Here is a 24,715-nt window from a genome sequence, read left to right on the forward strand (position 1 = left end):
CCCACCCCCCCCCCCCTCCCCAGTGCTGTTTGTTTGCTCTGTGCCATTTGAAAGCCACAAGACAGACTTCTCACCATCACACAGGACATGCCCTGGGTGCAATGGGGATGGCCAGAGCTCAGATTGTTGGGGCAGGAGCCAGCCCCAGCCTCTTGCATCTAGAGAAGAGCCAAGGAGGAAGAAATGCCTGTCCCCTGTTTCTAGCCATCAAGCTCGCACAGGATGAAGAAGAAATGCACTGGCTGCTCTGAGGGCTGCACTCCTCAAGGCAGCCCTCTCTACTCCCACTTGAATGCTGAGCGTCCTGGCACAGCATGCTATGGGTGATGGCTCCTTGCATGCTCCAAGACCCAGCCTGCCCACATCCCTTTAGTCTCTGGGTACAAGGTGGAGGCAGAATGGTGCCAGAAGGTCATGGAGATAGGCAGTGGTGCTGGGGGAAGAGCCCTGCCAAGCAATGTATTGGAAGGCAGCCCCAGTGACCCAAAGGGAGTAATTTGTGAGGGGAATGACTTTGGTGCTGGCCAGGCTGTGTGCTGGTCATGGTACATTTGCTATGGGAAGGAGTGATTAATTTGGAAAGCTTCTATACCGTAACAGCACGAGGGTCATATGCGCCTGTGAGATGGCAGAGGACACCATACAGCCTTCATCTGCAAATCTATATGCCACCCACTTGTCATCATTAAAGGTCACTGGATGTGCTAGGTAAAGGCTATGGTGTTTAGCCTGGACTAATTCTCTCTTCAGCTCAATATGAAAAACCATGTTTGCTTCACACCCTGAATTCTTGAAGTTTTGCATGGCAACATCATTTACCCCAACTGCCCCATTTTCTACCTCCAGTGAACCTAATGACAGTACATCTAAATGCTAGATGAAGTGACTGCTGGCTCCCCAGCACTTCTGCAGCGCACTGAGAGCCTTCAGGATGGGAGATGCTACAAGGCTGCAAGGTAGTATTTCATATTAGAGGAGCTGAAAGTTGCCCATGAGTTTTGCACCTCTGACCCCAGCTCTTCCCCTCAATTGTCAGCCCTGAGAAAAAGTTGATGTGCTCAGGAGCCTGCTGGGAAGCCAAGGGTTAGTGCCTGCATCAAACCTCTGTTCCCTCCTAACAGCTGAAGCTGGGCAGACAGCAGCCGCCTGCAAGCAGAGCAGCAGAAGGTGGTTGCTGGTGGTGAAAACAGATAAATGGAGGTTGGAAGGAGAGGCCAAGTGCACAGAGCTGATCCAGGTTGCCCATGTTTGACAACCACAAATCGGGATGAGAAAGTGTCTTTTCAAAACCCTTTTAACACCTTTACCTTTGCGAGCTTTCAGGCACGAATGTTAAAGGGTCAAACTCCAGGTGTTTGCTTGTTCTTTCCTCAGGCAAACCCTCACTGATTGACTGTGGGAAGGGTGAGAGCTGAGCACAACTGATGGAGTCCCACTGCTAACACTGAAGCACGCAGCCTCCTGGCAGAGACTAATGACAACAGACAAAGCTCTTCCAAACACACCCCACTCTGCCTGCTGCATGCTGCCAAAGTGAGTCTGAGAGGCTGCTGGTTCCCTACCACTTTCAGAGCCAGAACCTTTCTCAGGCAGCAGGACTAGCAGTCAGTTGGTGGGATTCTGGAAGGATGAAAGAACAGGCATGGCCCATGGTTGGGGGCTCAACAGTCAATGCAAGCATAGCTGCAGGGAGACAGTCCACAGTATGGAATCATCTGGAAATGAAGGACATAATCAGGGTCTCACTGTGGGATGAGGTTTCACACATAGACATTAGTGAGACCTACACGATGCTCTGGTCAGCAAACCCAAACATGGATAAGAAAAGGCATTTGCAGGGGCAGCTATATGATGACTATGTACAGTCAGTGACCACTGCTAGTGGGTCTCCTGGACTATACTGGGTGCACCAAGCCAATTGCCTGAGCAGAGCTCTACTTGTGAGGAGAGCATGGCAGGCCCACCCACACTGGCCAGCCTACAAACCATTAAGTGCCTGAGTAAGTCACTAATTCAGCTGAACTACTCATGTAAGCAGGATTACTCATGTACAGGCTGCAGGACCAATATTCCAGGGCCCTGTGACCCCTTGCTGACTCAGGAGTCTCATCACTGCAAACACCACCACTCCATTCCCTGACATCATCACACAATCCAGAAGTCAAAGGAACCTCTGACCTGTCATTCCACAGGCTGGGAACAAGCTTTGCAAGAACATTCAGTCTTACCAGGGTTTCTTTCTTTTGCTCTTAGCAAGGATGGGAGGTCACATCACTCTGCTGCTACCCCATGGTAGGGTAGGAAGGGCTCAGAGAGCTAATGCCAGGGTCAGGTGATATGACTGCACAGGAGACCAAACATCCACGTTCTCTAATTCCCCATCCACAACTCTACCAGTCACACACCACTTCCTGGCAGTCCTGAGGTAGGCAGCTGTGCCTACACTCTTGCACATGTACACAGTAGCTGTCATAAGCCACATGTCCACAGTCATTAACTCATGCCCAAGCACACCTGTACTAAGGTACTTTTTCTGAATTTACACCCCTTCTCATTCAAATACTTTGCAAAGTGAGATCTCACACCAGTGCAAGCATGGAAATCACATGCAAACTGAGTGTATGGTCTTGAGGTTTGTCCTCAGGCACAGCCTCGTGCCTAAGTAATAACCCTCATCTTAGCAAGCCCACTGGCAGTAAAGGGATGTTCCTATCTGTTCTTTGTGTCCCCTTTCACCAAAACCGTTTATGAGAAAGCTGAAATGATCTGAGCAGTCACCTCCATCCACCCTTTCTGGCTACAGAAGTCCTCACAAGCATCAGGGATGTCTCCCAGGATCCCAAATGTGTCTCACATAAAGAAGGCTTCTCAATGAGACTTCTTGGTAACTGTCCCACAGCTGCAGAGTCAGAGCCATCAGATCTGTCACTTGTACCACGGAGCAAGTGGCAGGTTTTTGTCCGAGGCAGGAACAGTGAAACGTCACAGGCAGTGATGAGGTGAAATGCTCAGTGCATGGCACAGGGATGGTGACATCTCACAGATGTACTGCAGTGCACTCCCAGGGGCAGGGAGGAGGCAGGCCCAGTGTGGGTCTGGGTGGCAAGAAGTCACACATTCTCTCAGCAGAATGACACCCTCTCCTCCATTCTATCCCAATACACATCTGACACAGCTCCAGAAGGCCCAGACACAGAAGAAACCTCTTAGGAAGAGGAAGGACCAAGAGGTCATTTTATTTGGCTTGCAAGCAGGTAGCAGCGCTGCCTGGCATCACTCACGCAGTGGAGAAACAGGAACAGTACTGAAGTTAGAGGCCCAAATGTCACCCTGAGTGCACAGCCAGGCATCCCTCCCACAAAGGTCTTTGCTACAACACATTTATTTTGCTATGTGGCAGTACATTACAGAACACACACATTACCAGCAGTTTCAGAGCCCTGAGTTGTCATTCCTCCTGAATTTTGGAAAAGAGGCAGGACCAGTGTCCCCTTCCCCCATTTCACCTGAAAGGAAACAGACCAGGAAAAGTCCAAAGACACAGAGGCACTTGCTGACAGGACTGGAGATGAACCTCAGAAAGCTGGAGTCCCAGTCCACCACTCTCACAAATTTCCCCTTTCCCTGGTGGTGGAAGAGGAAGCCCTAGCGCCAGCTCTCCACAAGGTCTCACTCTTCTGAGAAACTCTCTGCACACCTGAACAGAAATCAGACTAAGGAGACGGCAAAAACTAACATAAACACTACTAGATTTTAAAGGGACAAACCACCTCTCTCTGAGGGGCTGAGAAACATGAGGCATTCTAGGCAGGGTTGGCATTCTCTTAAACTCAATAAGATTACTTAAGAAAGAGCCAAGGAGAGGGTTTTGCTTTCCACTGGAATCTAAATGGAATTCGCCCTGCTCAGATGGGGAAAGAAAGCACCCTGCCTTTGCTGGCATACAGTATCCCACACCTCCTTTTCCTAAACCATGAAATGGCAGAGCTCCAGTACCAACTTCACCTCTCAGTGCCACAGAGAAAGCTAATGCTGTAACAGGCAAAGACAGAAAGACAGTGCAGCATGTAACATAGAACAAGACCCCAAAATAACCCACAGAATAGCAGAAACAATCAGAAAGGCAAATGTGCTGTGGAGAGCAGAAGGGAGGGCGGGAGCACCTGGGCCTCTCCCACCAGTTCATGTCAGTACATAGAATGGTGCCTCCGCCTCAGGAGAGCAATGACCCAGTTCCCCAGCTGAGACCCCTTCAGCCAGAGAAAGAGTTCATACAAGCTGATCTGCCACAGGCTCAGGGCTTCCGTGAGTGAGATCTGGGCCTTCCTGTAAAGCGAGTGACTCTTGCTTCTCTGGTACCTAAAATGAGAGAAACAGCTGCATTAGATGTGGCAGGATGAATCTCAGCAGGAAGGCAGCCTGTCATACATCTTCATCCCATCCCCAGGGGAGGGGAACATTCCACATCTGGAGAATCACTAGCAGTGGAGACCCATAGGAATAGGGATTTTTTTCCAAGTAATGCTCCTGGGGAGCTGGGGACTGCCTTCCTAGCACGAATCTGGCAGAAGAGACTGCTCCCTTGTGAGCCCAGTTCTCGCCCCTGTGCATATTGACTCTGAGCCATGGCATCCTCTGCTTCTATGCCCAGCTTCACTTCAGCTAAAAGAAACAGGTACACATTCCTATAGCCAGCCTTTCCTGATAACACACTCATGAGAGCCCAGCAATTCTGACACACTAATTCCAGGAAAAGTAATTCTCCACCTTTCCTTAGAAACAGAGGTTAACTGGGATTTGCATGTCTCTCATCAGTGAGACATTATTTCTCCTGCAAGGAGGAGGAACCTGAGGCAGAAGTGCATTGACTCATAAGACTCACAGATGGAAATTACTTGCACGACTCCTGCTCCTGGCTTTTAAATATCAGCCTGATCTTCAGTCAGCCCTAGCCCCTCCATTAGGCTGGAGAAAGTGGCAGCAGTAAACTTTCAGTGATCTTTCCTACCCACAGATACTTTCCAGTGGTGATGCCTGTAATGGACAGGAAACCCTTTCTCCTCCTCTGGAAGGACCGAACCCTAAACTCTAAGGCCTCTGACTCCATCCCTGTCCCCAGTCACAGGGTGACACACCTGTCCTCTGGAGAGGCTGATGGGTGTGAGAACAACACAGACAGACCGAGATGTGCAACTGAGCAGGGGAAGAACCACAGCAGATGTGCTATTGACTGAGAATGGTCCACAGCTAAGAGTAAGAGGGCAAGAGGTCAAGTTAGGCCTTGTCAGGGCCCTAAGTGGGGGATTCTAATAAGCCTTTATGCGTCTGACTAGCCTGGGACCTCCCCCAGCCTTCTGCTCATGGGTTCAGGAACTCAGGCTAATCTCAGACCTGCACCTTCAGTCCCTGCCTGAGCTACACTGGAGGAGTAATGGTCCCCAGCTCATGCTTTGCTTCCCTTGACCTGTACTTGAGCTCACATACTGACCTCTTGCTTGACCTCAGCCCTGCCTTGTCACCATAGATATGTCTGACAACCACCACACCTGATCTACATATTGACTTTCTGTCTTGACCTTGGACCTGCCCTGTCACCAAGAAGTTGCATTACAACATGGACTTTCGACTGGACCTGACCTCTCAGAGTCTGTCCTGCTTGCCTTGCCCAGCTCCTGTGGGACTGGGCCCTGGCTGGCCTGCTGGCCCTGGGATCCTCCCTGAGATGTCCCCTGAGATGCTTCCAGGGACAACCAGCCCCTGCTGCTCCATGACTGGCCTGTGGTGCCTGAAGAAGAGACTCACTTGGAAACAGCTCTGATGCAGCAGCGAGACATGTTGAGGAAGGAGCTGGCACTGGCCCGTGTGTTCAGAGCTAATTCAATCCCCCTTAATAAGTCGTTGGTCTTCAGCAACAGCAGCATCTGGCGGGGGACATTGTTGAGCAGCTGGGTGATCTGGGGTAGGTAAGCAGCAGTGTTGGACCGGATCTCCATATCCTGCAGCCAGCCACATCATGTCAGGGAGAAAGGAGAGAGAAGTTGAGAGTGCATGGCAAACCCAGGTCCAGATGCAGCTGAGATTTGGCAGAAGGAGATGGTGTCTTTGCAGATCACGACTCTAGGCCAAAAGCTAAAGAGCTCTTTGTCCTGCTTTCCTGCAGACACCTGGCTGTCCCAACCACTCACAGCACAGTCACAGATCATTCCTGCCATATCCTACCTGCCTCTCAGTGAGGTAAGGCCCTGCACCCTCACTGGCAAAATTAATAGCATCTCAGAACAAGGCACCTGCTGCTATCTCAGTTCTTGACCCCAGGCAGCAGGCAGCATGCAGCAACCATGCCTTATTACTGCCCTTGCAACCTTTTGACTGATTTTCACCTCACCAGCCCCAGAGCTGGCAGCGCTTCAGGTAGCACAGACTGCTCAGGAAGGTGGAGGCATGCTGAAAGGACAACCAGGCTGCTCCTTGTCCTGCTGTTCCATGGAACTGATGGCCTTATGCTATACTGATGAAGCTGTTTCTACCGCCTAGTTGTGTGCTAAGCACAACTCAGCAGAGGTGAGAAAGCATTATGCAGTTAAGTGTCACACTTATCCAAAGGATCAAAAACTGTCATCTGTCAGATTTAGGGCCTATCTAGACTCATATCCTGTGTGGCAGCAGCCATTAGCAGATGCTTAAGTAAAGAGTGCAAGATCCAGGTAGATACAGAGTGATCGTTCATGTTCCTTGGTTTCCCAGCTTCTAACAAACACACTGCCCACTGTAAGATCCCAGTAATAACTAATAACTACAACCTAAGCCACTTAAGACAGGCTCCCCTCCAAACATGAACCACCACAGCATGCAAGACAGGCAGCCCCCACTCCTCTGCTTCTTTTTAGATTTGAGTTCTTCTACCATCCCAGTAAATGTCATACAGTGTGGTGTGGAGCTGATCCCATACACGTACTGTGTTCCTACCTCTTCCTACAGAGGCTGACATGAATCAGCAAATCCAAATAGAAGTCCCTGGAACATCTGAAATCTCCAGAATCCAGCAGGACACATGCAAAGGGCAGTAAAAAACTTCTTACAGGGAGCAGGCTCCTTTGCGGGAAAAGACAGCTCTAAAAACTTCCCTCCTCTGGAATGAGGGTCAGCTGGTCTCTATTTCATTATATGGGATCTCACACTCACTCTTTGAGAACTAAGGAGCTGCTGAGAAAAATTCACAGGAAAAAAGAGGCTTATAAAAGGTGGAAGCAAGGACAAGCGGCCTGGGAAGAATACAGGGATGATGTGTGGGAAGTTAGGGACCGGGTTAGGAAACCTAAGGCCCAATTGGAGCTAAACTTAACAGGAAGGGGTTCTATAACAGGAAGGGGTTCTATAGGTATGTAGCAGCTAACAGACTAGGGACAACATAGGCCTCCTCCAGAAGCTTTCATGAGAACTGGCTACACAGGATTTGGAGAAGGCTGAGGTTCTGAATGGCTTCTTCGCCTCGGTCTTCACTGGCAAAGGCGCTGACCGCACCACCCAAGTCTTGGAAGGCGGACACAGGGACTATGAAAACCTAGACCTTGGGCCCACTGTTCGAGAGGATCTGGTTCGAGACCATCTTAAAAACCTGAATGTACACAAGTCCATGGGACCTGATGAAATCCATCCGCGGGTCCTGAAGGAGCTGGTGAATGAAGTTGCAAAGCCACTGGCCATCATATTTGAAAAATCATTGTAGTCAGGTGATATTCCTGACAACTGGGAAAAGGGGAATATAACCCCCATTTTCAAGAAGGGGAAAATGGATGACCTGGGGAATTACAGACCAGTCAGTCTCACCTCTGTGCCTGGCAAAATCTTGGAGCAGATTCTCCTGGAAGGCATGCTAGGGCACATGAAAAACAACAAGGTGCTTGGTGACAGCCAGCAGGGCTTCACTAAGGGGAAATCCTGCCTGACCAATTTGGTGGCCTTCTATGACGGGGATACAGAACTGATGGACAGGGGTGGAGCAGTTGATCTCATCTACCTGGACTTGTGCAAAGCATTCGACGCTGTCCCACATGACATCCTTGTCTCTAAATTGGAGAGACATCAATTTGATAGGTGGACCACTCGGTGGATAAAGAACTGGCTGGATGGATGCACGCAAAGAGTTGTGGTCAACGGTTCAATGTCCAACTGGAGACCAGTAACAAGTGGTGTCCCTCAGGGATCTGTGTTGGGACCGGTCTTGTTCAACATCTTTGCCAGTGACGTGGACAGTGGGATTGAGTGTGCCCTCAGCAAGTTTGCCGATGACACCAAGCTGTGTGGTTCGGTTGGTACACTGGAGGGAAGGAATGCCATCCAGAGGGACTTTGACATGCCTGTGAGGTGGGCTGATGCCAACCTCATGAAGTTTAACCATGACATGTGCAAGGTCCTACACGTGGGTCGGAGCAATCCCAGGCGCAGCTACGGGTTGGGCAAAAAGGAAATTCAGTGCAGCCCTGTGGAGAAGGACTTGGGGGTGCTGGTCAATGAGAAGATGAACATGAGCCAGCCGTGTGCACTCACAGCCCAGAAAGCCAACCGTATTCAGGGCTGCATCAAAAGGAGCATGACCAGCAGGTCAAAGGAGGTGATCCTGCCCCTCTACTCTGCTCTCGTGAGACCTCACTTGGAGTATTGTGTGCAGTTCTGGTGTCCTCAACATAAAAAGGACATGGAACTATTGGAACAAGTCCAGAGGAGGGCCACAAGGATGATCAGGGGACTGGAGCACCTCCCGTATGAAGACAGGCTGAGAAAGTTGGGGCTGTTCAGCCTGGAGAAGGCTGCGTGGAGACCTCATAGTAGCCTTCCAGTATCTGAAGGGGGCCTACAGGGATGCTGGGGAGGGACTATTCATTAGGGACTGTAGTGACAAGACAAGGGGTAACGGGTTCAAACTTAAACAGCAGAGGTTTAGATTGGATATAAGGAAGAAATTCTTTACTGTGAGGGTGGTGAGGCACTGGAATGGGTTGCCCAGGGAAGTTGTGAATGCTCCATCCCTGGCAGTGTTTAAGACCAGTTTGGATGAAGCCTTGGGTGATATGGTTTAGTGTGAGGTGTCCCTGCCTGCGGCAGGGGGGTTAGAACTAGATGATCTTAAGGTACTTTCCAACCCTAACTATTCTATGATTCTATGATTATTAGAAAGGAACAGACCTGCACAAATCAAGTGTGCAGGTCGCGACGGTCAGGGATGTATACAGCTCACATACCACTATGATTGCTTTGCTGCTGACAAATCAATCTTTGTGTCCTCCCGCTTCTGTCACTGACCAAATACACAAGGTTCAGCAGGAAGCTTAGCTCTTCTAAATATTTAATGTTTCACTCTGTTACTTGTTGGCAGAAAATTCCTCCCTGATTATCTCTTATCCTGGCCAGCATCACGGCACAGCCTACTTTATTTTACACATATAAGTCTTCTCTTTTTTTTTTTTAATGTACTTTTAGCTCTGGCTGCTTGTCCACATCACAAAACAGCCACATGATCTGTCATCACAACTGTCATTTTCTGTTGAGGGCAAAGCCTGCATGCTCAGGAAGAAATGAGCTATGCCACAGGACTTGAGAAAAGCCCCTTGGCTGCAGTCAATGAGGCTGCTACAGGATGCAGCAAAGCACAATCATAAAATCAGATAAATCTAGCAGCCACCCTGAGTGGTCAGCTGCCTGGCCATGGCTGAAGGCAGGAACAACTACACCTATGGCAATTCTCACACATTTGCCTAGCCTACTCCTAAAACTCTTCAGTGATGTGATTCGAAGCCTTCCTGACCATCCATACCACCATTACAGTGGCCCTGCCATTAGATCTGGCTTTTTCCATGTTTCAGCCCAATCTCCTTAGCTGAATTTAAACCCATTACTTCTTGCCCTCTTTGTAGCAGTCTTTAGCAGATTTGAAAATCACTACTACTACAGCTCTTCTTGACCCATGCTTTTCTAGACATTTTCTGCCCTAACTTGCCCAGGCTTGCCTCACAGGTTACATCTGTTTGACTATTAATCCTTGCAGCTTCCTACTGAACTCGGCCCAGTTTTGTCAAAGATTTCCTGAGATGCAGTGCCCCAGACTGGACACAACACTACAGATAAGATTTTGTTTCACAAAGGCTGCTTCCTTGTTTCACGGGCTACTCTCATGTCTATACATCCTTGAGCTCTGTACTGCTGGTATCTGCTCCCAATGTGCATGGCTCTTGCTGCTGATACAATCTTTCAAATGCACCTCTAAACTAAGGGCAAGCAGCAGCTCATTTCCTAATGCCACAGCAAATCTGCTCAGCTCCCCATTATCTGCTGCAGGACTATCCAGTTTCAGCATTAATTGTGTCATGGAGGCAAAGACAACAGAGCTGGCTCCATACATGCAATTCAACTCAATGACAAAGTTCACAAGGCACCATGCAGCTGCAGTTACACCTCTGGCATTACATTCACAATCCAGTTTAGGATAAATGTTGCCTTTTAGCTCAGATTCAACACTGGCCTTATTATAGTAAAGCCATCTCTGTTGATTCTCTTAGGTGCTTCTGGATTTTTTTTCTGGAACTGCCATCTCCAGAGCTCACCAGATCAAGCACAGCTCTGCTAGACAGTCACTACATTATTGCTGCAGAAAATACATGCAGAAAATTAACTCAGGTAGGAAGCAACCAAAGTACTGAGTGTGGGGGGAGTCCATTACCCAAGGTATCTGACCAACTCATTGCTATGGATAATGGCAACCCAGTGCAGTAAATTCTGCCACATCCATCAAAACAAAATGCCAACCCAAAGGAATTTCACAGGACTATATTATAATGCTACTTAAACGAATTTCATTCTCACTACTACAAATGAATGCAGATAAAAACAAACCACAGGAACATGTTTCTACCTGTAGACACTAGTCCACTGGCTGAAAACACAGCACTACATGTTCATGTCTAAAAACAGCACAGTTGGCAAGGGCTGCTACTATTCTTAAGGTGGGGTGTGTGTTTCAGGATTGAGAGGAAGCATGAAAAGGAGCCCAGCACGTGTGTATAGAAAATGGAGAAGAATGTAAGTGGCAGTTTCCTAGATTTGTAGTGATTGAGTTGACAGGATCTGCAGTTAAGCAACCTTGACTCCAAGTTAATAGGGTTTCTGATTGGGAGGTAATTTCCAAGGGTTTTAGGAGTTTGTATCAGTGCTGATAGTCATTTACATGAATAGTGATAATGCATTATCCTTCTCATGTCTTCCCGCTATGCCTTTACGTCACCTCTACCTTAACTTATCCTCCTTGATGGCTCCCTGCACAGCTGCATTCCACACTTTTTAAATAAAAGGCTGATCTGCAAATGTTCCCCCTGCCAGAACTGGTGAACACTTAGCCATTAAAATATTATACAAAATTTAAGCAGCCAATGACAATTGAAAATGGGAAATTAAGTTCAGCCACTATAAAACACATAGCAGAAGGAAGTCCTGGATTTTTCTGGCTCAGCTATCAATGCAGAATTTGCTACAGAGCTGCCAGGGGTTGCCCTACACTGCTGCAGTATCAGTGGAGCAAGTGGTTACAAGAAAGAAGGGTACACTAGTAAAAGGAAGGGCACACAATAGGGAAGGACACTCAGGACCTACCTCACTGGCTGAGACTGGTGATTTGTCAATGCCCCTGTTGACAGCCTCCCAGGATCTGGCGGTCACCACACAGGCAAATAGAGGGTACATATCCCCTGCTCCAAGACGCCGGCTGTACTTCTGTACCCTCTTCATATCAGCCTTGATGAGGGCCTGCCAAAGGCGGCAGTAGTCCATGCGGAAGGACTCACTCAGCACCTGGGGAGGAAGACATGGCCCCCAGAATTCCATGATGGAAAGGGAACTGAGGAAAAATGTATCCATATGGGCTTAGAGAGACAAGGCTGCAGCTGGGTATGATTTTTCAGCCTGTTGCCCACAGGCATCTCCAGGGGCCCCAGAGGCCCCCCATCACTACATACCTGGTAGAGCCCATGGTCCAGCAGGATAATGTGGGCCTTGCCAGAGGCTGGGCATTTCTTCACTAGCACGTTGCCTGGGTGAGGGTCACAGTGCACAAAGCCATTCACAAAGATCATTTCACTGTAGAGTTTCCCCAGATTGCGAGAGATCTGTGAGAAGACAGGAGATGGTCACACAGTGCCACCACAGCTGGGTACCTGCCAAGGAGGGGAGACAGCCCCCATGTGCCAGCACTGCAGGGAGCAAGGGTCTGGTACATGCCAATGTCCCCACGCAGAGCTCTTGCAGCTCCTCACACTGAGAAATGCACAGGGTCTCTGCTGGCACCTACCCTGTTGTTTGTGAGGTCAGGGGGTTTTAAGGACACTTGCCAGGCATAAAAGAGAGAAAATACCTATGGGTAAGAATGGGGTTCCTGGCAATGAGGAAAAAAGTAAGACAGCAAATAGGGGCAGACAGTCATTCACAGGGAAGGCATGGAAAGAGCTGATGGGGTGGTGAGAGACCACTTGAAGGAAGACTTGTGTGTTTCCAACCATGGATGGCAGCAGGACTCAGCAGAGAAGGGGGTGGGAAGAGACAGAGCCTGTCAATCTGCTTACAAGAATGAACATGGATTCCCACTTCCCTCCCTTCATCCCACTTTCCCCTTTCTTTCCTCAAATCCATGCTAATCTGGTTTGCAATGCCTGTGAAGATGGAGAAGCACAGAAAAGCTGTTTAAATCATCCTGTCACTGCTGTGTTCCTCCATGCCACTGCTCCTTATCACCAAGAGATGTTATTAAAGTTAAAAACCTCCTAGGAGAAAGCAAACATCCCCAGGGCCTAGGATCAGTCCCTTGCCTTGCACTAACACAGCAATGTGCCTTGCCTTGACATCCCACCACCAGCCCTCTCTGCCATCAGAGAGCAGCACAGAGCTCTACAGTGGAGTGCTGAACAAGCAATTAAAAGACAATCATTATAAATGATTCCAAGCATGTCCCCAGACACACAGCGTAAGCAGCAAACAGGCAGCTGTCCCCATAAGCAGAAGTGGTAGAAGAGGTAATGGGGATACTAATGACAGCTCATCCTGCAGACAATCAGTCAGCCAGGAAAGGGCTTGTTTTACCAACCTCTGAAATGCAACCACCTCTGAGAAGAGCATTCATTATGAATAGTGCCCAAGTAACTGAAAATGAGGAGGAAGAACAGGAACGCTTCCTGTAACACACCAACAGGGACAGCTGTAGGACCAGGTGGGACAACCCTCCTTCCTCAAATGGGACTTGAAGCTACACTGCTGAATCATGGAGAATGCGGCCCCCGTGCCGAATCACCCACGCATAGTACAGCCCTACAGTCTCCCGCAGTGCAGCTCCCCTAATGCCACACCAGTGTTATTTAAACTACCAACTGAGGGGAATAACGTTTCCCTCCTCAATCACCAGCAAGCTCACTAGAGCAATGAAGTGACCCTTACAGGTCTCCTAGATCAACAAGCTCTAAAATTGGATAGGACCAAAGTACCAGGTTCTGTGATCTCCCAGAAAAGCTGAGTAGCACTTGCTGCCAGTTCGAGGACATGCTACAAAGTCTGTTTTAAGCCAGTCACTCATTCACACAGCCTCCCAGGGACCTGCACACCAGGTGGAATGGACTTGGACATCATGACTGATCACAGTATCAACCACAACACCTGTGCACACACTGAAGGAGCTGCATTTTGCACTCTCTACCACACTCTTTGCCCTCCAAGAACCTGGAAGAGCACAGAATTATTGAAGGTGAGGACCTGGGCATAATCTGGGTCACAATGTGATGTCTCATACCCATTAAACACAAATACATACAAGGGGTGGCAGTTCTGAAAACCTGTTGGTTGGTCATAGCTAAAACCTTGAAAGCTAATAATTTGAGGCACCAGAATATGGTCTGCATCCAAGACAGTGGATTGTCTTTCTGTGTTGTGGTAATGGCATATGCTGAGAAAGTCAAGCAGTGGAACAAGTTGTCCATAGAGGCTGTGCAACCACCATCCTTGGAAGTTTTAGACGTGGCTGGATAACACCCTGAGTAAGTTGGTCTGACCTCACAGCTGACCCTGCCCTAGGAGGTTTTATAGGAGACTTCCTGAAGCACCTTCCAATCTCAAATACCCTATAATCACAGAATCCCAAGGGTTGGAAGGGACCTCAAAAGATCATCCAGTCCAACCACCCTGCAAGAGCAGGGTAACCTAGAGTACATCACACAGGAACTCGTCCAGGTGGGCCTTGAATATCTCCAGCGTAGGAGACTCCACAACCACCCTGGGCAACCTGTTCCAGTGCTCTGTCAGTCTCACAGCAAAGAAGTTCTTCCTGATGTTAATGTGGAACCTCCTATGCTCCAGTTTACACCCACTGCCCCTTGTCCTGTCACTGGATATCACTGAAAAAAGCCTAGCTCCATCATCCTGACACCCACCCTTTTACATATTTGTAAACACTGATGAGGTTACCCCTCAGTCTCCTCCAAGCTAAACAGACCCAGCTCCCTCAGCCTCTCCTCATAAGGGAGGTGTTCCACTCCCTTAATCATCTTTGTGGCTCTGCACTGGACTCTTTCAAGCAATTCCCTGTCCTTCTTGAACTGAGGGGCCCAAAACTGGACGCAATATTCCAGATGTGGCCTCACCAAGGCAGAGTAGAGGGGGAGGAGAACCTCTCTTGCCCTACTAACCACACCCTTTCTAATGCACCTAGGATGCCATTTGCCTTCTTGGCCACAAGGGCACATTGCTGGCTCATGGTCATCCTCCCATCCACCAGGACCCCCAGGTCCTTTTCCCCTTCACTACTTTCCAGCAGGTCAACCCCCAAGCTGTACTGGTACATGGGGTTGTTCTTCCCCAGATGCAAGACTCTACACTTGCCTTTGTTGAATTTCATCAAGTTTCTCCCTGCCCAACTCTCCAGCCTGTCCAGGTCTCACTGAATGGCAACACAGCCTTCTGGTGTGTCAGCCACTCCTCCCAGTTTAGTGTCATCAGCGAACTTGCTGAGGGTACACTCAGTTCCCTCATCCAGGTCGTTGATGAAAATATTAAACAGCACTGGTCCCAGCACCGACCCCTGAGGGACTCCACTAGTCACAGACCTCCAGCTAGATTCTGTGCCACTGACCACAACTCTCTGCCTTCTTCCTTTCAACCAGTTCTTGATCCACCTCACTACCTGATCGTCAAGCCCACACTTCCTTAGCTTATCTATGAGGATGCTGTGGGAGACAGTATCAAATACCTTACTGAAATCAAGAAAAACCACATCTACTGCTCTACCATCATCCCTCCACCTAGTTACTTCCTCATAGAAGGCTGTAACGTTGGTCAAACATGACTTCCCCGTGGTAAAACCATGTTGGCTGTTCTTAATGACCCCCTCACCCTTGATATGCCTAGAGATGGTGTCAAGAATAAGTTGTTCCATCACCTTTCCAGGGACGGAGGTAAGGCTGACCGGTCTATAATTACCCGAGTCCTCCTTCTTGCCCTTCTTATAGACTGGCATAACATTTGCCATCCTCCAATCTTCAGGCACCTCTTCCGTTTCCCACGACTTACCAAAGATGATGGAGAGCGGCCTAGCAATGACCTCCGCCAGCTCCCTCAGCATCCGTGGGTGTATTCCATCCAGACCCATTGATTTATAGATGTCCAGATTGCATAGCTGATCCCTAACCCGATCCTCATCTACCAAAGCAAACTACTCCTTTGTCCTGACTCCTTCTGGGGCTATAGGAATCTGGGGGCCCCGGGGAGAGTCTGCAGGAGTAAAGACTGAGGCAAAGAAGGCATTCAGCACCTCTGCCTTCTTTATATCCTCTGTCTCCAGGCACCCACCTCGTTCAGCAGTGGCCTATATTGCCTCTTGTGTTAGTTTTATTTGCTGTGTATTTGTAGAAGCCCTTTCTGTTGTCCTTAACCCAACTAGCAAGATTAAGTTCCAAGGAGGCCTTAGCTATCCTAATTGCCTCCCTACATCCTCTAACAGCTGTCCTATATTCCTCCCAGGTGGCCAGCCCCTCCTTCCATAATCCATAGATTCTCTTTTTCCACATGAGTTTGCCCAGCAGCTCCTTGTTTAACCACGCTGGTCTCCTAGCTCCCTTACTTGATTTCCTACTTATTGGTACACTCTGATCCTGAGCTTGGAAGAAGTGGTCCTTGAGTGTTGACCAACTATCTTGAGCCCCTTTACCACCTAGTACCTTTTCCCATGAGACTTCCCTTAGCAGTTGATTGAAGAGGCCAAAGTTGGCCCTTCAGAAATCCAGAACTGTGGCCTTACTAGGTATCTTATTCCTCCCACACAGGATCCTAAACTCCACCATCTCGTGCTCGCTGCAGCCAAGGCTGCCGTTGACCATCACCACTTCAACCAGACCCTCCTTGTTGATGAGTACTAAATCTAGCAGCGCTCCTCTCCTAGTTGGATTGTCCACCATTTGCATTAAGAAGTTATCATCAATGCACTGGAGGAACCTCCTAGACTATGAATGATTGGCTGTGTGAGTCTTCCAGCAAATATCAGAGTAGTTAAACTTCCCCATGAGGACCAAGGCATGTAGTCACAAGGCTGCCTTCAGTTGCCTGTAGGAAACCTCATCAACTCCTTCATCCTGATCAGGAGGTCTGTAATAGACCCCCACAACTGTATCACCCGTACCAGTCTGTCCCTTAATTTGTACCCACAGACATTCCACTTGCTCCTCATCTGCCCCCAGACAGAACTCAATATATTCTAGTCGCTCTCTCACATAAAGAACGACTCCACCACCTTGCTTTGCTGACCTATCTTTCCTAAAAAGGACACAGCCATCCATGAGCACATTCCAGTCATGTGAGCTGTCCCATCATGTCTCTGTAACTGCCACCAGATCATAACCTTTAGATCGCACACAGACTTCTAACTCTTCCTGTTTATTCCCCATGCTGCGTGCATTGGTGTACAAGCATTTCAGGGAGGGAGCAGAGCACGCTGATGGCACCCTCGGGAGGCAGGAGGCCCTCTGGTCTTCATTAATACTAGAACAATGCCCCACTAGTTCAAACCCAGCCACAACCCCCTCACACTTTGAATCTAACCTGAAGCTCTGTGAGTTAGCTCTGCTAACTCTTGCCCTAGTACCCTTTTTCCCCTGCAGGACAGGGTCTAAACAACTATCCTTTCCCACAAATGAAACAATAGATTGATAGTCCTCCCTAGCCCGCCATCCTCCAAGCCCTAGCATGTTTCTCTTGGGCTTGTCCCTAACAGGCCCAGTTAAATCCCCTCCCCCCTTCATATCTAGTTTAAAGCTCTGTCAATAAGCCCTGCTAACCCCTGCCCCAAAACCCTTTTCCCCCTCTGGGACTGGTGTATCCCACCTGCCACCAGCAAACCAGGTGTTTCATACAGCAGCCCATGATTGAAAAACCCAAAACCCTGCTTTTGGCACCAGTCACGTAGCCATACATTAATCTGCAGACTCTTCCTATTTATGTCTTCACGCTTGTTTGTAACAGGTACGGAGGCAAACACCACTTGCGCTCCAGACCCTTTGACCAGCCCTGTCACTAAGTTATCCACACCATCCTCATAATAGCATCTTATGGGGTGGCTATAGACTCCAGATGCAGGAAAGGTCCCCTCTTCTGAAACAGCAGACAGGTTACTAAACTCATCTGTGGCCATGGCCTTTTGCAGACAACAAAGCAACACAAAAGAAGCTTGGGGATTCATCTTTCAACCTTTCCATGAAAACACAGGGGTCACAGTCGTGATCAGACCCATAGGCTAGGTCATGGGTACAAGACAAACTTCACTGCAAGATCACTATCCTCTCTCCTTTCCCTGCTATATTTATATTTACCTCTTCCCCAACATGCAACCTTCCATATCTGCAGTAGCTGAAACTATGCTTTATGGCTTCTTTAAGAAAGAGGATCGCATTCTGTACAACTTCGTTAGCATACAGAAGATATGTTACAGAGGTTTATGACATAAGCATATAAACAGTCTTTAGTTTGGAAAACAAAATTACCCAGTGTAAGAGATGGAACTGTGCTGCACACTAAGGTATTTTTGCATATTTCTGTCTGTTGACATAAAGTAGGATTTATATTGAACTAAGATAGAAAGCACTGATACTGTCAAATTCTAAAGAAAAAAGGAAGGTTATATTTCTAAGGCTTACAGTGTAATATGTGAAGAGTGACCTATCATTATATAATACAGACAAAAAGGAGTTCATATTTCTAGAGAAAAAGTTTAGGAAAAAAAAACATGAAAAACCTTATACACATTAATTCTCCAGTACTGCACCCCATCACTACGAGCCTTTATGCCACCGTTATTAAGGGCACTAGATAAGTAACATACATAAACCACACTGGAAGAATGCTGTCAGGTGAAATGAGAAAACAAACACATGAAAACCTCTACTCAGGAGAAGGGAGGAATCCAGCATGCATTTAAGCTGTGTAGGACCTCAGGGTGAAGGTGCATTGCAAATTAGACAAAAGGTTGCAGTGATGCACAGAAGCAAAGACCAAAGTAAACACACAGGCATTTGGTTATGACAGGGAGAGGTCATAATTCCTTTGCCAGTTTTTCATCCAACACAAGGAGGTCCTTATCATTACCCCAGCATTGCTCTGCTGCACATCGTAAAAAAAATAATAATCACCCTTGGAATCCTGCACTCACTTCCACATGACAGTTCATTAACAGAGAGATGCCAACTATACAGAGTGAGTTCGGAGAGAGCAAATAAATGAGAAGGACGCAGGAGGAATTTACTCGGGGAAAAAAAAGATAAGAAGTACTGAAGCTTCTGAAGTTGGCTAAGGAATAGCAGAGGAGAGGCAGTCTACCAGTGTTTGAAGGTTTGAATAGCAAGGAAGCAAAAGCACTTGTAACACTGGATGTGCTACAAGAAATACAACCAGGCAGAAGAGTGTGTAATAAAGAACAGCATAATTTAGTCATAACACATAAGGAAAAAACTGTGCTAGTCACCAAGCAGAGCTGAGCTTTATGTCTCAGGATGACAGCAGATTCTGGTCACAGACATGTCCTTGCCTATTGCCAGAAGGTGTGTTATTGGCAAAAAGAAGTTTGATTTGTCTGTTTGTACTGCAGCAGAATATGACTACAGCCAAGTAGCCTGTGGCATCACCAGTCAATGCAAATAGCAACCTGCCATTGCTACATTACGTGACATGACCATGACGCAGTGTCAGGCAAACTGTACTTTTTTAGCCCAATGTTTCCATTTTCCAAAAACAAAAGCTGAAGAATAAGCAGATCGCAGACAATGAAATGAAGAGTCAGCAGCTGGGGTAAAAGCAGTGGAGTGCCAGATACATGTAGAAAAATCAGGCTCTTCACCAAACTAAGCACATGAAGTGCATTTTATGTACTCAGTACAGCAATGATGGTACATGCCACAAATTATCTTACATGAGTTAAAAGTCAATACCAAACAAAATAAGAATGTGGTGTAGACATTATGGACTGTTATCATACAGTATCACACAGTATCTCTATAAACTGGTCAAGTTCACTGGAAATAAGAAAGACATGTAAGTATGACTTTGGAGGCTGTTCCAAAAATTCATTCTTCAGACAGTCAAAACCCTTTCCCTAAATCCCACCTTCATTTTAATGATGCCCTGTTTAAATTTCCTTAGCTAACATGAACCTGAAATTTAACTACTTCTTTCCCTCTCCAGTACTAACTACTCCAGCATGTTCACCAATAAGGTAATTATCAGCATAAATACAGCACAAATACTGCCCCGTTTCTACAGGATGTTCCCTTATGTGACGTGTCTTAGGAGTCAACCTGCCTTTTACACTTCCAGTTGCACTACTTTGGAAACACACATTTACTCTGGGATTGACTAATATCCCAAGGTTAATTCTAACATGTCACTTCCCTCTGATAAACTCCCAACATACTTAAGGAACTCTTCATATTAGTTTTAAGCTTTTCACTTTGTATTGCTCATTGTTATCCCTTTCTATCACTTCAGTCCTTAAGGCCACTAAGTGCTATTGCCACTCTGGTCCTTCTCTACAATGACAGAACCTCTCAACTTGTTGTCAACAACAACTTCCTTCACAAAGTTCTGTTTGTGTCAAGGTCATCACTGAATTTACTAAATAATATCAGTTTGAAAAGCAAACCTCACAAAACTCCTCTATGGTAATCTCTCCCCACCATTGCATGCATCATTTTCTTACCTACTTTGCAATTTCCCTGCTAATTGCCACCACTTCTATTTAACCAACTCATATCAAGGTACCAAGGATTTTATCAAGTACATGTATTGCATTTCTGTCATCTAATTCAGAGGTAGTGTAGATAGCAGCAAGGATGTGTTTCTTCTTGTATACATACACAGCTGCAGTTGCTGCCATCAGTTCTGAAAGCCTAGGCAACCTGTTACCCTCCACTAGGAGCTGCTTTTGATGAACCCTATTATATTCCGTGGCATACAGCCCCATAGCAGCAAACTTTTGGGGAAACACCAGCTGCTGTATGCATCATTCTTCTCAATGAATCAGCACACATCCATGACAGAGCAACTTGACAATAACAAAACACTGGAAAGTCCATCACAAATTAATATCTTTAAAAACACCAATATGCAATAGTGAGCAAGAAACCTCTCAGAAAGGAAAGACAGTGTGCAAATTTAAGCCTGTGAATACTCCTGCAGTAAAAAGACGACACATATCACGTTCATGGGCAACTGCAATGCAACAAACCAGCCTTGGTTATCCATGGAAAGTCACTGGTACTTTCCTGGCCTTGTAAGAAAACTGGCTCCATACCTCCAACTAACATGAAGAAGAAAGGCTAAGAAAAACATCCTGTGATATGGTCCTGTAGAGCTGATCTTACTGCTTGCTCCTGATAAATTCCAGATGAAACTGCCTGATAGGGCATCATCCTTTCCTATCCCACCTCCATCTGTGACTGTCTCTTCAGATCTGGAGCAGGTACTAGTCTCTGGCCTTAACTTGGCAGTAATATTTGTCAATTATTTTAAGAGATGGCGACACTAACTTCTATTGATCTCATTAAAAGTAAAGGTCATTGTGCAGCTAATTTCTCAGGGTTCAATATTACCTCCCGAGGCCAAAATAATAGCATCGATTTTGGAACCTTAATCGAAGGTTAATTGGATTGAAGAGTGCATTGGGTTTTGCTTTCTTTCGTTGTTGTTATTACAGCCATCATCTAAGGGTTTGTTTAATCCTGCTAGAGCAATCCTGCCCAATTAAACTGGTGTCAAATTAGCAAAGGGTGCGGATGGAGAACAGCCACAATTTGGAACCTGCTCTGTGTCTCTGCTCTGAAGTGGCTCTTGTCCAGAGCAGATTAGGATGGTCACACACAAGAGATGCGATTTCACACTCTGCCTTGTGTGATCCAGTTATGAGGATCAAAACACAGTGCTCTGTAATGCAGAACTATTGCTATGTTCTGATTAGCATCATAGCAAGGTGATGTCTGGACACACATGATGTCATTAAGATACAGGAAGAGTTTTTAGGACTCCTGGAGTGTATTCCTAGAATGCCCCACACTCTCTGCTGGGGACTGAGGAAATTATTTTCTGTCTCAAAGCCCCATCTTCCACAGCATTTAAGTGGGGAAAAATATTCTGACTCATCCACCCAGGGAACTGAGGGACTAACTTGGTAAATTTCTACAGATTCTCAACAGGACACAGGTAGAGAAGACCAATCATTGTTTGATTGTTTCATGCATCTCTGTCAGACCCAAAATGGCTATTGGGCATCCTTTTCCCTTAGCTTTAAATGTAGTTGTATTTCCTCAGATTTAATGCAAAGCATCTTGCCGAGACTGAAGCAATTGATTGACACTGATGCTTCAGACTGACTCTCAGTAAGAAATGAGTTTGTGTGTCATTTAACTTTTACCTGATGTCTTTGCACAGTTCAGAAGCTAAAATACTGGAGGTCACTATCCTCGCTTACCAGTGCCTTGTCAATTTTCATTAAGCTTCAGACAAAAAGAAATGTAGGAGAATCTGCAGGGAAACCTCTCCCCAGATTAAATCAGCAGGTGCAAAGAGCAAGAATAGCCATTTTCCCCAGAAACTGTTCTTCTCCATGCTCCATTTCATCTAACACTTGAGTGTTATAAGCACAAATACTTGAGACATGAGAGGTTTCCACACTTGCGCTGACAAAAAGGATCTCACCCTGGGAAATCCCACTAAATTTTAGCAGCTACAAGGCAGCAGCTCCTGAGTCTTGGCAGAAGGGTAAATCCCACACTGAAAGCATATTTCAAGTTGCAAAGCTATCAACCACATTAAGGTAGCTGGGCTTTCTATCGAGCTAAGAGATACCATTCCAGTGCACAACCCATTTAATAACCGAAGGAAGAAGAAAAAGCCATAGAAGGATGGGTGACAGATGGCAATAATTGTGCACAGTAGCTCATCATAAGTACCTTAGCTGTTTGCTTTCACATCTCAGCTGGACAAAACACTTTCCTGACCTCTGAATCATCCATGGCTCATGATTAGGCTCTAGTGAGCTGAAGTACATGGCATCATTTCCTTTCTCTGACTCAAGACCAAGCCAGGGTCATCATGGGGGACTTTCCACTTGGTTACCTGAGTTGGCTGGTTAGTTGGAAGCAATACAGCATGTGCCAGGAGTGCATTTGTAAGCTCCAGAGCTCCAACAGCCTGCTGATCCAGCAGCCTCTGTGAAGGCAGGCAGACCATCCACAAGGAGGGACAGGGAAGATTCATGCAGAAGATTAATGGTAAGATATGTATACAGATAAAGTCTCTCTAAATTAACCAGGTAAAATCAGAATGGATGCAAAAGGAGCATCTGTGCCATTTAGGATCTTCTTCAAAAGTCCATGTTTCTAGGTACCCTTACTATCCCTCCTTCCCTCCTGCATGCAGTACACTACAAACATCTTAAGAGCACCTCAGTCTGTTTTTCCTCCCTTCCCTGCTCTTCCCATTTCTTCCAAATGTATCTTCCCAACCAATACTGTAAATGCTCTTGCCTCTTGAAACAATAGCAGCATTCTTAACCTTGCCATGGCCTGGTCTTCCCTCAAAATTCATGCCAGCTCAGTTCTCAACAACTCCCCTCTCCGGGCTTCCCTCCCACTGTCAATACCCTAGCTGCATGCTCCTCCTCAGCTACACTTGCACATGAATAAGTAACTGTTCCACAGGCAGATATTTCAGTGTTTGCACTTGTCTTTAGAAATCAAAGCCTTCTCTGATTAAATGCCATTACAATCCAGCGCTTGGACGGATCCAGAGAGATTAATGTGCTTTTGGGCAGCTTTAATGATAATCCTGCTACAGACGGTATTAAGTAAATGTCAGTAACCTGGTTTGAAGGGAGCTTTCACCTCAGGGATCCTTTCCATTTAGAGGAGGGAGGCTAAGCTTGCTTTTCAAGGCTGCATTGTCACACAAGAGAAACCCTGCTTAGTGAAGACCCTTCTTCCTCTGCCCAGTAAAACAAAATGGAGCAAGATGATTTATAGAGGGCCTTATAGATAAATAGATTGAGGTGATTTATAGGGAACTAATGCATCTCTTGAAACCCAGAACTCCTACATATTATAAACCATGTCATAGTTTCAAAACCTGGGTTGCCACACTTTCCTCATGCTCTTCTCAGTGTCTGCTGCCTTTTCCTCACCTCTCCACCATGCCATGCAGTTCCTTAGCCAGGGCACCAATAGCAGCAGCTGGCAATGGACCCTGGTCATATACATCCCTATCTGCTGCAATATGCCAGAGAAGGCTGGGGCGTGCACTGCTCTTGCTTCATCTTACTGTGGCTGTATGAACAGATCTCACTCCCCATCACATGGTTCTGACAGGCTCAGTATTCCCTCCTTTCTACTGTTGCTTTACCAGCAATCAGCAGAAGTTAATCATTCATCTCAGAGGGTGGGGAGAGAAAAAGAAGAAAGAAGAGCTCAGAGCAGACACTGAGAGAGTTTTCAGGAAATCAGGCCTGCCACTGAGCTGAGTAACCTCCTATACCTGAAGAATGCCAGGAACTGCTCAGGTTTATACTTCACAGTAGTAGAAATCTGTTGACAACTTTTTTAAGATTACATCTTAGCCATCACTCAGAGACCAGCTCAGAATCAGCAAACAACATGGTTTCATTGCTGCATGGAACCTGTTGTGCCAGGACACCATAAAAAGACCTTCCCAAAGGCATGGATGAACAGAAAAATTAGCTGAATTTTCACCCTAAATCTTTCCTATTGCAAGAAAAAGCCTCCGCTAGTTAAAAGAACTGAAATTAGCTGCCTTGTCTTGGCACAAACGGGCAGCAAAATATGTCACTGAAAGTCATTGAATTTTCTACCCTGATTGGCTGGAAAAAGCTATGGAAGATTGCAAACAGTGTCCCTCCTGGGGGCTTCTCCACACAACTCTGCCATCTCCAGCAGGTTGAGAAAATCCAGGGAAGCAACCAAAGTCCCAGGGAGCTTCACTGTACAGGGTACCCCTATCTCAGAATGAATCTGCTGTCCAAGAACTGAGAGAAAGCCCAGCTCAAAATCTGAATGCACGTGTGCTCAAGAGCCTTCATGCTATCGCATCAAACCAAGACTTTCTGCCTGAGTATTGCAAGACTTGAGGAATATTCACTGTTGTA

The 24,715-nt window shown here is 46.9% G+C and overlaps 1 protein-coding gene across 4 annotated transcripts in view; it reads right to left on the reverse strand.

Annotated features, from left to right (window-relative positions):
* Positions 1–3,206: 3,206 nt before the first annotated feature.
* ADCK1 (aarF domain containing kinase 1) overlaps positions 3,207–24,715 on the reverse strand; it is a 96,141-nt gene continuing 74,632 nt past the window's right edge. For all 4 annotated transcript variants that reach the window (XM_031048729.2, XM_005148870.3, XM_031048728.2 and 1 more), the window contains 4 exons: positions 12,003–12,152; positions 11,641–11,838; positions 5,803–5,996; positions 3,207–4,359 (listed from right to left, as the gene is read on the reverse strand). In XM_031048729.2, coding sequence (XP_030904589.1) covers positions 4,188–4,359; positions 5,803–5,996; positions 11,641–11,838; positions 12,003–12,152 — 714 coding nt within the window. In that variant the 3' untranslated portion in view covers positions 3,207–4,187. The remainder of the gene's footprint in view (positions 4,360–5,802; positions 5,997–11,640; positions 11,839–12,002; positions 12,153–24,715) is intronic.

Source organism: Melopsittacus undulatus, chromosome 4 (genome assembly GCF_012275295.1).
Source record: "Melopsittacus undulatus isolate bMelUnd1 chromosome 4, bMelUnd1.mat.Z, whole genome shotgun sequence".
Classification (NCBI taxonomy): domain Eukaryota; kingdom Metazoa; phylum Chordata; class Aves; order Psittaciformes; family Psittaculidae; genus Melopsittacus; species Melopsittacus undulatus.